This window comes from Saimiri boliviensis, chromosome 12, assembly GCF_048565385.1.
Source record: "Saimiri boliviensis isolate mSaiBol1 chromosome 12, mSaiBol1.pri, whole genome shotgun sequence".
Taxonomy (NCBI): Eukaryota; Metazoa; Chordata; class Mammalia; order Primates; family Cebidae; genus Saimiri; species Saimiri boliviensis.
In genome coordinates, this window is record NC_133460.1 from 27103686 (window position 1) to 27118253 (window position 14568).

Consider the following 14568-nt stretch of genomic DNA (forward strand, 5'->3'; position numbering starts at 1 on the left):
CATGTATGTACCTAACCATGTATCTTCTATGTATCTATTATCTATCTATCTATCTATCTATCTATCTATCTATCTATCAATCAATCATCTACATGTCTTTCTGTCTGTCTGTCTGTCTGTCTGTCTGTCTATCTATCTAGAGATGTATTAGAAGGTATTGGCTCATGTGGTTATGTAGGCTGAGAAGCCTCAAGCTACACAGTTAGCAAGCTAGAAACCTGGGATGGCCGATGGTGCAGTTCCAGTCTAAGCCTGAGCCCAAAGGCAAGAGAAGCACTACATCCCGGTGTGAAGACAGGCAGAGAGGAGCTGCTTCTCTACAGGAGGTTCAGCCTTTTTGTTTAATTCAGTCCTTCAATGGATTAGATGAGGCCCATTCACATTAGGGAGGGCCATCTGCTTTACTCAGTCTATGGATTTAAATGTCAATTGTGCCTAAAAACACCCTCACAGTCACACCCAGAATATTTATCCAAATATCTGGGTACCCCATGGCCCAGTCAAGTTGACACATAAAATGGACCAGCACCAACACTCCATCCTGGTGCTTCCCTGTGCCCATCCAGTTTCTGACTGATCTCACCCTGCTTCTGCCTCAGTATCATCTCATTCTCCTTCTCCTGCTCCCCCATCCCCAGATCCTGCCAAGCCTCAACCTGTTTGGTGCCCTGGGGACATTTCTGATGTTCTTTCTGCTGCCCCCATGTGACCCCTAAAGGCAGACCTTTACTCTTTCTCATGTATGTAAAGGGCAACAGGTTTATGCAAATCCATTCATTTACACAACCACTCACTCCGTCCTAATTTATGGAAGGCCCACCCCGTGCTTGGCACCATTGAATTCTTACATCAACCCTGAAAAGCTGGTGGTATTTACATTTGCCATTGGAAAAGATGTAAATCTGTGAGGTTAGGTAAACTAGAAAGAGCACAACCAGGGCTCGCTTCACTTTGCTTTGCTATATGCCAGGTGCTGCAATGGGCATTGCAAAGGGCCTTGAGTGAGTCCTCAGAGCAGAGAGCCCCTCTCTGTGTCATTGAGTGGGCAAGAGGAGGAGTCTGGCTTGCCCATTGCCTGAGCCTTAATGGCTATGAGGCTGGGTGGGGGCCACCTATTGTATCTGGGAAGACTTAGTGTGCCCTTCTAAAGGGCTTATATTTGCTTGATAAATGGTTCTGGTGCTGAAAAAAATAATTTGAAAACCACTGTTGTGAAAGATTGGGAGCCCCTGAAGAATTTTAAGCAGGGAAGCAACATGATTACATTTGCATTTTAAAAAGGGAGACAAAAGACAATTTAGTAAAAATAAATCTCCTTAATCACATCATCACAGCAGAACAACTTCCCTCTGGGTACATTCTCTCCCTGCCTTGATCACATGCAGGGGTTTTTATACAGTTGTGAACTTCACCACATTCGATTTGCGTTCTTCTTTCTCACACAATGGTACGTGTCCTCCAGTGGCCTTCCTAGGGATCCTCTGGAGTGGCAGCCTGTTATGCCTTCAGTCTTCCTTCACTTCTTCATTCTTGTATTATGAGGCATTCACGCAGTGATGGCACCACATAAGTGATAACTATTATTATTATCATTTAAATTGCATCTGGTTTTTCTATTTGTGTGTGTGTGTGTGTGTGTGTGCGCGCATGCACACGTGTGCGTGTGTGTTTTGAGATGGAGTTTTGCTTTTGTTGCCCAGACTGAAGTGCAATGGTGTGATCTCGGCTCACTGCAACCTCTGCCTCCCAGGTTCAAGTGATCCTCCTGCCTCAGCCTCCGAGTAGCTGGGATTACAGGTGCCTGCTACCATGACTGGCTAATTTTATATTTTTAGTAGAGACGAGATTTCTCCATGTTGATCAGGCTGGTCTTGAATGCTTGACCTCAGGTGATCCAACAACCTCAGACTTCAAAAGTGCTTGGATTATAGGAGTGAGCCACCGTGCCCAGCCAATTTTTCTGTTTTATAAATGCTGTAAAAATAAACGTACTTGATCCCAAAGCTTTTTCAGTTACATCTGGACATTTTCTCCTGGATATATTCCTACCAGTAAGATCCTGGGTCAAAGATCCTAAATGCTTTTCTAAAAATGTTTTAATAGACTTTAATGTTTGGGGCAGTTTTAGATTCACAGCAACTTTGAATTGAAAATACAGGGATTTTTCATATATCCCCATTCCTCTACATGCACAGCTTTCTCCCACAGACACAATGAAAATCCTGTACCAGAAGGTATATTTGTTACAATCAATGAACCTACATTGACACACCATTATCACTGAGAGCTCATAGTTTAAACAGAGGTTCACTCTTGATGTTGAACATAACATTCTGTGTGTTTTGACATATGTATAAAGGCATGTATCCACCATCATGCTATTGTGGAGGTCAAATAAAATAAGGAGATGAATCTCTAAATTTAAAACAATTTAGTTGGGAAGCAAGAATTGCAGTTTGGGGTATACTCACAGACTGGGTGGTCTTTGGTGTGTCTAAAGAACAAAGAAAAGGTTCGAATTTTTATTAGGAATAAAAATGTTAGTTTGAAAGAAAACTCATCAGCACTTGGGAAGGTTTTGGGAACTGAAAGCTCTGATTGGTGAGTGACAGTGGGAGGCAAAACAAATCTTAGAGTCCCAGGAGGTCCTTTCAGCAGTTGGGCTTATGGAAAAATTTAAGTCTCAGAGTAGGTGCTATGTGCCATGCCCCACGTTCAGTTTCTTCCTGGCTCCTGGACTCTGATTTAGTTGGATGGGCAAGTTGGATGTGAAAGCATCATGCAGAAGTTTCATGGCCCCCCAAATCCTCTGTGCTCCACTTATTTATCACTTCCTCCCTCTAAACCTGTGATCTTTTTATACTTCCATAGTTTTGGTTTTTTTCAGAATATCATATAGTTAGGATCATACAGTATGTAGCCTTTTCAGACCTACTTATTTCATCTAGTAATATGCATTTCGGGCTCTTCCATGTCTTTTCATGGCTTGATAGCTCATGTCTTTTTAGCACTGAACAATATTTCATTGTCTGCATGTACCAGTTTATTTATCCATTCACCCACTGAGGGACACCGTTTGCTTCCAAGTTTTGACAATTATGAATAAGGCTGCTATAAAATTATGTGTGCAGGTTTTTGTGTGGACATGTTTTCAACTCCTTTTGGTAATTACGAAGGAGCACGATCGCTTGATTGTATGGTAAGCATATGTTTAGTTTTGTAAAAAACACACACACCAAACTGTCTTCTAAAATGGTTGTACCATTTCGCAATTCCACCAACAATGATTGAGAGTTTCTTTGTTCCACATCCTCCCCAGCATAGTGCTGCTAGTGTTCTGGTATTTGGATATTCTAATAGCATTCTAAATGCTTTTTAATGCACTAGACTGTTGAGCAGTCTAGCGATGGAGCTGAGCCCAAAACCAGCATTGGCCAGCACCAACCTGAGCATTCTTGGTCCATGGCTACATGAGTACAGACCTGTGTCACATCAGGAGTGTGGGAGGTGGTGGACCCTGTGCTATTCCCTTCAGATCCCCCCATCAGGCCAACTCATTCACCCCTAGCCCCAAGAAGGCCAGATTCTCCCAGCTACCATCTGCCTTCCTCATGAGTAACTGCCCTCAACTGGAGGGAAGTGGATTGCCCAGGGTTAGGCTGGCAAGGGCATCCTGAGACCAGGGCACGTAGATTTGAAAGTACAAAGCTAGGGTCAGCTTCTCCCTCTGCCTTGTCCTGCATTCCTCATTCTATACAGTGGACCCCAAGATCACTCCTGCATGGACTTCTGCATACTTCTTTCTGCCCCAAAGTCTGTGTTCAGGGAACTCAACATCAAGCAGTGAGTGACTCGAGCTTACATCCTCTCCTAGGGGGATGCAGCCTCAGTCTCCCAAAGAACAGACTTGACGAAGGGCTGGGGGTATCCAGTCTCCCCTTTTTTCAGGGTGCTACTCATTGAACACCTTTTTGTGCAGCAGCAAAGATGCCAAAGCTAAGACCTCCCTGGTGAGAAGAGACAGTGTGCTGGGAGTGCATGTAGACAGAAACGTTAAATGAATTTAAAAAATACATGGAGTTTTAGGGCCAGGGTTTTGCTGTGCCTTTTGGTAAGGTGTGGTATCATGGAAAGTGTGACGGTTTGGGGTGAACAAATCTCGTTTCTATCACTTCTGAGTGCTGTGAGCTTTGCCATGCTGAATGACGTCTCTCCTTGCTTGTCTTGGCAATGGCCATGACAATGCCACCTTCAGAGTATTTCTGTGAGAATCGTAAGAGTCTTTCATGTTCTGTGAACTACTTGGCATAAAAAAGGGGCTCAAAAACAGCTCCTTTACTCTCTCCTTTCTGTTTGTGTCCTAGGGTTTGGCCATGTTTCTAATGTAGTGGAAAATAATATCCCAGGTGGGCACCTCGAGGAAGGCTCTTTCTCTGGAGCCCTCCTGGAATTGTGAGCACTGATAACATTTTCGTTCTGCTCAGAGTCCCCCGGACAGTGTCTTGATTGTGCCCTCCCCCTCTGTATCTTACTTCCAGCAGGTGGAGAGTAAGCCATACTTTCATGTTGAAGATTACATCCCAGCGAGTCTGATAGAGAGGATGACTGCCCTCCGGGTCCAAGTCGAAGTCTCAGAGATGCACCGGCTCAGCTCTGCACTCTGGGGAGAGGATGCTGAGCTGGAGTTCTTGAGGGTAAGGCCTTCTTGACTCGGAGACAGGTGTTAGTCTTCATGGGAATGCAGCCAGGAATCCCCTCCGGAACCTTCTTGGCAGTGGGGAGGCAGGTGTGTGCAGACCCACAAGGAGGGGTGGAGCTCTAGGAGGCAGGGAGGGGCATGGAGAGGCTTCTGGAAGCAGCTGGCATTGGAAATGATCCCAGAGAGGGCAGGATTGAGTGAGCTGGGGTGGGTGTAGTAGGGTTTTTTTGTTTTGTTTTGTTTTTTGTTTGTTTTTTGTTTTTTTTTGGATATGGAGTCTCACTCTGTTGCCTTGGGATTATAGGCGCACTCTGTGTCTTGCTGATTTTTGTATTTTAGCAGAGATGGGGTTTCACCATGTTGACCAGGCTGGTCTGAAACTCCTGACCTCAGGTGATCCATCAGCCTTGGTCTCCCAAAGTGCTGGGATTACAGGCATGAGCCACTGCACCTGGCCAAATCTTAAATCAGCATTCCAGACACTTTCCTGCAAGCAGGGTGGCAACATTTTTTATAGTTGACACATAGGACAACAGAAGTATAAGATCAGAGCATGAGCCAGAGAAAAGTCGTTGCAAGACCCTAAGTTTGCAGCCCTCCAGGGAGCAGTTCTCAATGCAGCACAGCTGCTGTGGCCCATGCACAGGGGTGCAGCTTGGGCCCCCTCTCTCTTTAGCAGTGGGGCAAAAACAGTGGCCCTGCAGACCCCCGTGCAGGCACACACAATGATGAATACTTTTTGCTACTCCACAACCTCCCCTTGCTGTGGGCCAGGCACTGGAAAATGGAGACAAAACAGGTGCTCTTTTTTCCCAGGAAGCTCCACATCTCATGGGGAGGATTGCGGCACACCCACAGGCACACAAAGCAATAAATGTTCAACGGAACAAGAATAATACCAGCTACTCTGTGTCAAGATGTGGGGACCAGGGAGGGAGTGGCCACTCTGCTGGTGCAGATACGGCTGGGGGGCAAGTGGGAGGAGACTCACAGCTTCTCCAGGACGGGATACCGGCTGGGGAATTTGATTGGGGGAAAAGTTTTAAAAGGAGGCTAGGAGATTTGTACATTTTTCTGTACAAAAGTCAGGTAGAAATTTCTGTTTGTGTTTTCTTGCCCTTCATTGAGATAGGTACTTGAAAACAAACCAGCCAATATGAGGTCAGGCCTTTGCATTTTAGCCAGTCATTTTGCAGAACTATTCCTGTACCTAGCACGGTGCAGCCTGCGTTTCACTTGACAAGCACTGACGAAGCGTGATCAAGGCACTCTCTAATCAGGGCTGCACATGTGTACCCGGTCAAGGGGATGAAGCTTTCCCTTGATGAAGAACCAGTGGGAACTTCAAAGCCATCTGATAATGAGTGGTCACAGAGCTATGGAACCACAGAATTCAGTCTAGAGGCCAAGGACCCAACCCTGCGGCAGGTGTCTGCAGGATGGATTTGCCTTCTGGCCTCTGCCCAGACCCTGACTTTGTGTGCTGAGCTCACCGTCAGGGTTCCTCCCTTCCTCATTGACAGATGAAAAATGATTGTAAGAGAAGCTACCAGGCTCAGAAGCAAAAATACAGGAACCGTTTTTTCCCTATTCACAGAAAGCACTGAATAGATTTGATTTCATTTACGTGCAATCTTTATGGTTTCAAGGAGCACTCTTGCTTTTGTAGTTCCACTTGGTGGACTGGTTGGGTCTGGTAATGCTGGTGCTGCCTGCCTGTGGTACGGAGAGACAAACTAGGCAGGGCTTTGCCACTGGGAGCCTCTCATTAGGGTGAGGGTTTGTTAAAGGTTTTTTTCCCCTTCCCTGATTATAAAAGTAAACATTTCCTCGTAATTCTGCCGCCTGGAGATAGCGCACTTACATCTGGGTATATTCATCCTTCTCTCTTTGTTCTGTGCATTCCTATATAGGTGTACATGCATATATGTTTAAAATCAGATTTATATTATATATGCACACAATCCCGTAATTCTAAAAATTTGAAATCTTGTTTTGAATTAACATATATTGTACTCTAATTTTTTCTCTCAGTGCTCTATTGTTTAACGTATAAATCATTTCCAGTGTGGGACTATTTAAAACAATACTGAGATTAGCATGTTTTCCATATAAATCTTTGCTGTATTTCTGCTTCATTCCTTAGGGGTAGAATCTCATGAGTGGAACTACAGGGTTGAAGGTAATAAACATTTTGAACGTTATTGGTGTATGTTACTAAGACACATTGCACTGCAGTCATTTCTGGACATTTCCCATCTCTTCTGCCGGGCCAATGCCTGGAGCCTCAGAGCCCTGGAGGGCCTCAGAGGGCCCTGGAGCCTCAGCCCAGCACAGAGTTCAGTTACTGCTATACAAGCAATTCCTGGATTATTTAATTAGAGGTCCTCATGGCTCTTGTTTTTCATTAGAAAAAGGAGGAAACCATTATCAGGAGGCTGCCTCTTGGCCCCCAGTTCACTGGTGACTAACTCTGCCAGTTCAGCATCTCATACTAGCAACAGACAGGACAGGAGCCCCGTTTGGGGAATGGTAAATGCCATAGTCTATTCATAGATTCAAAACTATATTAGCTTATTAATCTCAGAATAACGTGTTTAATGTGAATTCAGTGTTTTCCGAACTTCCGCAGCCATGGAGCCATTTTCTCACATAGTTGTGGGTTGTAATAAGTTATTAGAACATTTTTTTTCTTGCTATTGAAATCATACTGGTTTTATCCTGTAGTTTTTCCCTCTTAGCACTATAACAAATGCGTTTTCCTGATAATTACAAATGCTTCATAAATATCCTTTGTAAAGGGTGGCTGATAATCAATTTTAAGACTCTGCTGTTTTTATAGGAAATCACTTACTGCCGGGAGCTGGTTTCCCCAAATCACTCCCACAAATCTATACTGAACAGCATTATGAGAAGGAGTTGTTCTGATTATTCAGCATATTTTCTTAGAGTAGATTCCTATGGGTGGAATTATAAGGTCAGAAAACATGAATTGTGAATCTCTTGATGAATATTCAGAAATAACAATACATTTGTTTCGAAGAATGTTCAATACAGCAAGGGTGCTGTGGCTGGCAGGCAGGAGGGCTTGGTCCCGTCTCAACTTTGCTGCCTGTCGTAGGGATGATAGGCCCCATAGTAAGATGGCCCAAAGCGCATGGAGAGGAAATGACCCTCTGAAAGGAAAACCAGGAATAACAAGGCAAAGGGGGCAAGGAGAAGCATTCAAGGAGACTCCCTAGTAGGCAGGGAATGGAGGCAGACATCATTATTTTATTGTTTTACAGACCGAAGATGCCATTGACAATATTAAGCATTTCCAGGACTTTTGGATTCCCTGTATTTTAGTTGTTAAGAGTGAAGACTCAGGAGCAAACAGGCTCATCTTTTCCCATTTTCCATTCCTGGCTCCAAAGCAGGAACTTAAACAGATTACATAGACAAGAGAGCTTCACCATCTCTGTGATTGTTCTGAAGATTAAATAATGAAATTATGCTGGGAAAGACTTAGCATAGTGCTTTATCAGTAGGAAACTTGAGGCCCTAAGAACTGAAAAGTATCATGTCTCTCTTTGTATAAACAATAAATTAAATATAAACAAATACTAAACAATTGAAAAAGCGTAAGTCTAGCAAAGGCATCTTTATCCTAACAAGGACTACTTGTTAATGCTTAAATTTTTTTAAAGAAATAGCACACGAATTCTTTAAAAGTATCTACATAATTAACTTGGGGTGGTCCTGCTTTGTTAAACTTGAATCATATGCCCAGTCTGACCACTGGATATTTCAGCACCAGCTCTCAATAAATATTGATTTGAATGATGATGATGATGATGATGATGATGATGATGATGATGACAGGGTGTCTCCAAAGTTAAACAAAGGAGGCTTAGGGTTCAGAAACGCAATCAGAACCCTGTGTGAAGAGCTGTGGAGTCTGCAGGCAGCATAAGCTGTCTGCATGGGCTTCGTCAACGGTGGATGGGCAAGGAGCCTGAGAGAGGACTTCTCAAGAGCCATCATTTGTCCCTGTTTTTGTGACCTTGCCTAGGGGGTGAGAGAGATTGGATAGGACATGGATGCTTTCTGCTGGGGTGTAGGAATGGAATACTAGATCTCAGCATTGCGACTCTTCTGAGAGGGTTTCAAATGTGTGGAGCAAGAGGTCCTTGCTGTGGGTCCAGAGACACATCAACCTTCTGATGGGGACTGCCATCTTCCTGGTGAAGATGAAGATGGGAAAGCCCAGGGTGGGAAAGTGATTACCATTCAGATGCAGTAACATTTGTGTTCATTTTATACTCTGGTCTTTTATGAACTTGGTGGCCTAATGCAGTCCCCAGGTCCAATTGACCCGTGGCCCCTGGCAAAATTTATTCCCCTAATCTGGTAGACAGAGGCAAGACCTTGGGCTATGGAAACTCCCACCAAGGCATTGCTACCTGGTAAGAAATGCCAAAATGAATGACCATTGTCTCTGCCGGGTGGTTCACAACTAACACTGGTGATCTGGAACGTTGCTTTCTGTGCCTGAGCCTCAGTTTTTCTATCTGTGATGTAAAGGAGTTGAAACAGAAAATACTGTAGACTCTGATTGATACAACCAGGAAAAGAAATCTCTTACCTTGAGATGTCCCAGAAGAGTATGAATTCTAAAAAACTTATTCAGAATATTATTATTCTACTATATTATTTTCATAATAACTGTGTTCTAAGTACTGTTTTAAGTATTCCATGAGAAAAGTATTCCTTGGGCTACAAAAAAAAAAAAGAAGAAAAAAGGAAAATTCTATTATATCAGAGGTGCAGAGAAATTCTGTACATAGCAAATAAATTTGTTCAACCATGTTTCCTAAACTTATTTGACAATTCTACAATTTTTTTTTTTTCAGAACTCCCATCAATGTGTTTGGCATGGAGTGAATGACATGAGGCCCATTATTTTAAGCCATGTGCCTGCCTCTTCTAAATCAGATTTTTTTTTTTTCTCCAGGTCACTCAGCAGCTCCCAGAATACGGTGTACTGGTTCACCAAGTATTCTCAGAGAAGAAGAGGCCAGAAGAGGAGATGGCCCTGGGGATCTGTGCCAAAGGTGTCACAGTGTATGAAGTGCAAAACAACAGCAGAATTGCAACTCTACGGTTTCAGTGGAGAGAAACCGGAAAGATTTCAACTTACGTGAGTGTAGCTCAGTTGATAAATACCCTGCACTTCATTTTCCTTTGATTCATTGGCTGTTTAAAGGAGCAATGGGTCATGGGTTATATGGCTTTCTCCTGACTGAACATTCTCACAGCCTGTCTGTTCATTAACATGCATTCTGATGCATTGCAGGGTAATTGGAAGAAGTCTACCAGGGGATTTTGGGAGGTCCTTAGGAGGCTATTTCTTCCCTATGGTTCCTTGCCTGGACCCCCACACAGCCCAATGAACAGCCATTGGTCTAAAAGGCTACACTTTCCTTTTGGGTAAAGTTCTCTTAATTTGGAGACTCCATTAATGTTGAGAGCAAGGTTAGAGGTGGAAGATGGGGGGTTGAGGGTATAGTCTAAGTTGAGTGGAGCCTGCAAGGTTTTGGAACTTCTTCCTGTGTTTTAATTTTCCCCTTGCACACAGTATGCTGAGGCCTCTGGTCTGTCTCTGAGGACTACAGATGTGCTGCAGGACACTGAGGATTGTAAATTTTTGATAGCTCTTGAAAATTTCAAAGTCTATTTTTGAAATACAAAATCCCCATTAAATATATAACATTTGGAATCTACTTGAACACTATCTGCATGAATATTTCTACCTCCTGAAGTGAGTCACTCTGGCACTGTACCCTGGTGGCTGACAGCCCCTGCCTGTCCTACAGTTGTTCTAGTCAGTATCTGTTTCACTTCAGTAATGATTTATTATAATACATGAAGCTCTTTATCTTGTGGCCCATGAATTTTTTTTTTCTATTTAATTTTCTCTATGGTCAAAAACATTTTCTATCTAGATCACTATTTGTATCATTATCTGATGTCAGAGTTTCCAGAGTAGAACATAATTGCTTTCATCCATTTTCAGGATGTTTCTTTTATTTCATCCATCTTAGCTTTGAAGTTAACATATTGTCAAGATACAATTTCATAATAAGTAATTGTCTTCAGGAAAAAAGCTTACATCTAAAAATAAATAATAATTGAACACAATTTAATTGAATTTATTTAAGTGGTCTGTATATTATCAGGAAACTGACTTTTTTTCAAAATCATTTTGACCAAACTCAAATGAAACAATATTTATATTTGTGAATTTTTCAGAATTTTAATTACTCAAATTACTTTAACTCAACTGAAAGATTATATGAAGAACTTTAATAAATTGAATACTACTATATTACTTATTTTCTTTATTGCATGTTTAATTGTTCAGTGTTTTCAATGCACTGTATTTAAAACACTCATAAAAATGCAGATAACCTAAAAAGTAATTTTTAAAAATGGAATTTTTTGAAGCTGTAAAGCTCAACAGTCCCCTTAAGTAGGTATTTTATGTATAAATTGGTTTAACTTTTACAGATATTTGTTTCCCCCCCATCAGGGGATTTCTTTATTAAATTAGTTGATTATTTCTTGATTAAAACTGGGAAGTCATCGGGCTCAGAAGACAAACTTAGTAGCTCAAAAAATAATTAATTAGGAGTTCCATTCTCTGATGATCATCCTCTTCCTTGGCATGAAAAACTTATTTTTACAAAATAGTCATCAGATAAAGTAATGTCACTAGCAACTTGCTGCAAATCAAGCATCTTATGCAGAAGATGACTTGAAGTCTTTGTGTTTCTGTAAGCACAAAACAGGGAATTCAGTGAACAATATGAAAGTTAACTCAGGAAAGTGGTTTTAATTTTGCTTTTTAATACCTGACGCCAAAATTCTTCAAACAATTAAAGATCATCAAAGCAGCAAAGGAAATAGAGAAAGATACCATTTCTAAAGAATATGATTCGTAGAAGTATTGGCATCCATGTATAGTATGTTCAATCAAAAGCCTGTTCCTTCTGGAACAACAAACCTACGCATGTTAGTAACTGTTCTTGGTTATCACTGCTAGATAGGAGGCCGAGGCGGGGGGATCAGGAGGTCAAGAGATCGAGACCATCCTGGTCAACATGGTGAAACCCTGTCTCTACTAAAAATACAAAAAATTAGCTGGGCATGGTGGCACATGCCTGTAATCCCAGCTACTCAGGAGGCTGAGGCAGGAGAATTGCCTGAACCCAGGAGGCGGAGGTTGCGGTAAGCCGAGATTGCGCCATTGCACTCCATCCTGGGTAACAAGAGCGAAACTCTATCTCGAAAAAAAAAAAAAAAAAAAGAAAAGAAAATCTCTAAAGAGAAATACACTGAAACAGAAGCATATACAGGCTATGTAGTAGGGCCCTCTTTATGAAAAAGAATACAAAGTTACAAATGATAGCATGAAAGAAATCTTTATTTAGAATGAGAAAAGAAATCACAAAAACTTCGTGAATTTTTAAAAGCTGAACAAATCCTGCAAATATCACAAAAATCGGCAAGTAATATTTTTATTAACTCCCTGGCAATGTCTATAATACTTTTTTCCTTTAAAATTTTTAATGGCATACTCTGATTATTTTTCCATATGATGGCACTTTTGTAACATTTTTTCTAGAGAGGATAAAAACATAGTTTAAATATAGTTCAGCTTTTCTTCTAGCATGGTGGATTGAAGCCTGTTTTTATTATTGAAAAGATTAATCAGATACATGAAACCTGCAGCTTTGCACAGAAACATTTTTCTCTTTCTAGTGCTGCTACAGAGTTCTTTGCTGCAAATGCAGGAAACTTAACAAATTCTATTTCATGGGATTCCGATTAAAAATTGTGTGGTGTATTGATAGTGGAGTATACACAATTATAGAGTATATCCCTGATAGGGTGGCATTTCAGTTGGATGAGTATTTTTGAGAACTAAATTATGGTTTTTCATTTTTGATGATTGCAAAAATTTCCTGCAGATCAGCCACTGGCTCCATACAGCTCATGCTTCTTTTGGGTACTGGGTATTATAGGGCATGGTCAATTTCATATGGCCCCTGGCCCTGCACCTTTCTGCTGAGATTTTAGGTGAGTGAGACAAATGGAAGGAGTATTCTGGGATGGCTAGCAATAAAGTAACTATTCTAGAAGAGACTTCAAAATCACCTAAATAAATCCATCTAAATCTAAACCAAGTATATCCCCATCTCAATTTCTTAGAGGGATCTGGTCCGTATCACCCAACACCACCTGCTGTACACCACCTGTTGTGAAGAGAAGTGGCAAGGAGGGAATGTTCGAGTAGAAAGAGTCAGTGGTCTTAAACAGTTGGGGTGAAAACATCTTACTTTCTGCATATTATGAGACCATGTAAATGCATTGTCAGGAAGCGGTGACCCAAGTGAGGGCCCTGGAGCTTCAGCTTCATTAGCTTTGTGGCAAATCTGCCCTGCCTAGAAAAATATTATTTGTGTTTGATACAAAGATGTATCAAAACAAATAGCAATAGCAAAACAAAACAATATGAAACAAAAAAACTCCTGGGGATGAAAATATTCAAAATTGTAAACAGATGCTTTGAAACCAACATGTTACAAAAGCACCTGCTGTGAATTGGTTGGGAGCGAAAGTAATCAGCGTTTTCGCCATTAGAAGTTTTTGGCGCGGTGGCTCAAGCCTGTAATCCCAGCACTTTGGGAGGCCGAGGCAGGTGGATCACCAGGTCGAGAGATCGAGACCATCCTGGTCAACATGGTGAAACCCCGTCTCTACTAAAAATACAAAAAATTAGCTGGGCATGGTGGTGCGTGCCTGTAATCCCAGCTACTCAGGAGGCTGAGGCAGGAGAATTGCCTGAACCCAGGAGGCAGAGGTTGCGGTGAGCCGAGATCGCGCCATTGCACTCCAGCCTGGGTAACAAGAGCGAAACTCCATCTCAAAAAAAAAAAAAAAAAAGGAAGTTTTTCTCCAAGGCCGGGCGCGGTGGCTCACGCCTGTAATCCCAGCACTTTGGGAGGCCGAGGCGGGTGAATCACGAGGTCAAGAGATCGAGACCATCCTGGTCAACATGGTGAAACCCCATCTCTACTAAAAATACAAAAAATTAGCTGGGCATGGTGGCGTGTGCCTGTAATCCCAGCTACTCAGGAGGCTGAGGCAGGAGAATTGCCTGAACCAGGAGGCGGAGGTTGCGGTGAGTTGAGATCGCGCCATTGCACTCCAGCCTGGGTAACAAGAGCGAAACTCCGTCTCAAAAAAAAAAAAAAAAAAAAAAAAAAAAAAGAAGTTTTTCTCCATTTAAAGTTAATGGTGAAAACTGTGATTACTTTTGCAGTAACCTAATATGTTTCTACTGCAACTACAGAAGTGTAAAGAAAGGATTTCATGCTGGTGCTGAAGACCCAGAGATTAGAGTTATACATCATCATATACACAGAGCAGCAGCTCGCCTATGAGAAAGTTTGTCTGCAGATCAGAATTTTCTATTAAATGATGTTATCAAAAATGGTGGGAAATGGAAATAAAATCCAAACCACTATAGTCAAGACTGTTTTCAGCTTTATGTCGAGAAATGGAATCAGCATTCCACTCTGGTGTTTGAGACCTTGGAGCACAGGCATCTGAAAGGAGAGTTTTGCTGACAGTTTACAGGCTAAAAGAAACTTCGGTGTGTGTGTGTGTGTGTGTGTGTGTGTGTGTGAATGATTCTCCCTTTTTAGATATGTTAAAAAATAGTTGTTACATTTTAAAAAGTGTTTTATTCTTTCAAGGCACAGTGGCTCACGCCTGTTAATCCCAGCACTTTGCGAGCCTGAGGCAGGAGTATCACTTAA

The 14568-nt window shown here is 42.0% G+C and overlaps 1 protein-coding gene across 2 annotated transcripts in view; it reads left to right on the forward strand.

Annotated features, from left to right (window-relative positions):
- Positions 1–14568, forward strand: part of FRMPD2 (FERM and PDZ domain containing 2) — a 126820-nt gene that overhangs the window by 57832 nt on the left and 54420 nt on the right. For both annotated transcript variants that reach the window (XM_074382147.1, XM_003929971.4), the window contains exons 13-14: positions 4539–4694; positions 9696–9881. In XM_074382147.1, coding sequence (XP_074238248.1) covers positions 4539–4694; positions 9696–9881 — 342 coding nt within the window. The remainder of the gene's footprint in view (positions 1–4538; positions 4695–9695; positions 9882–14568) is intronic.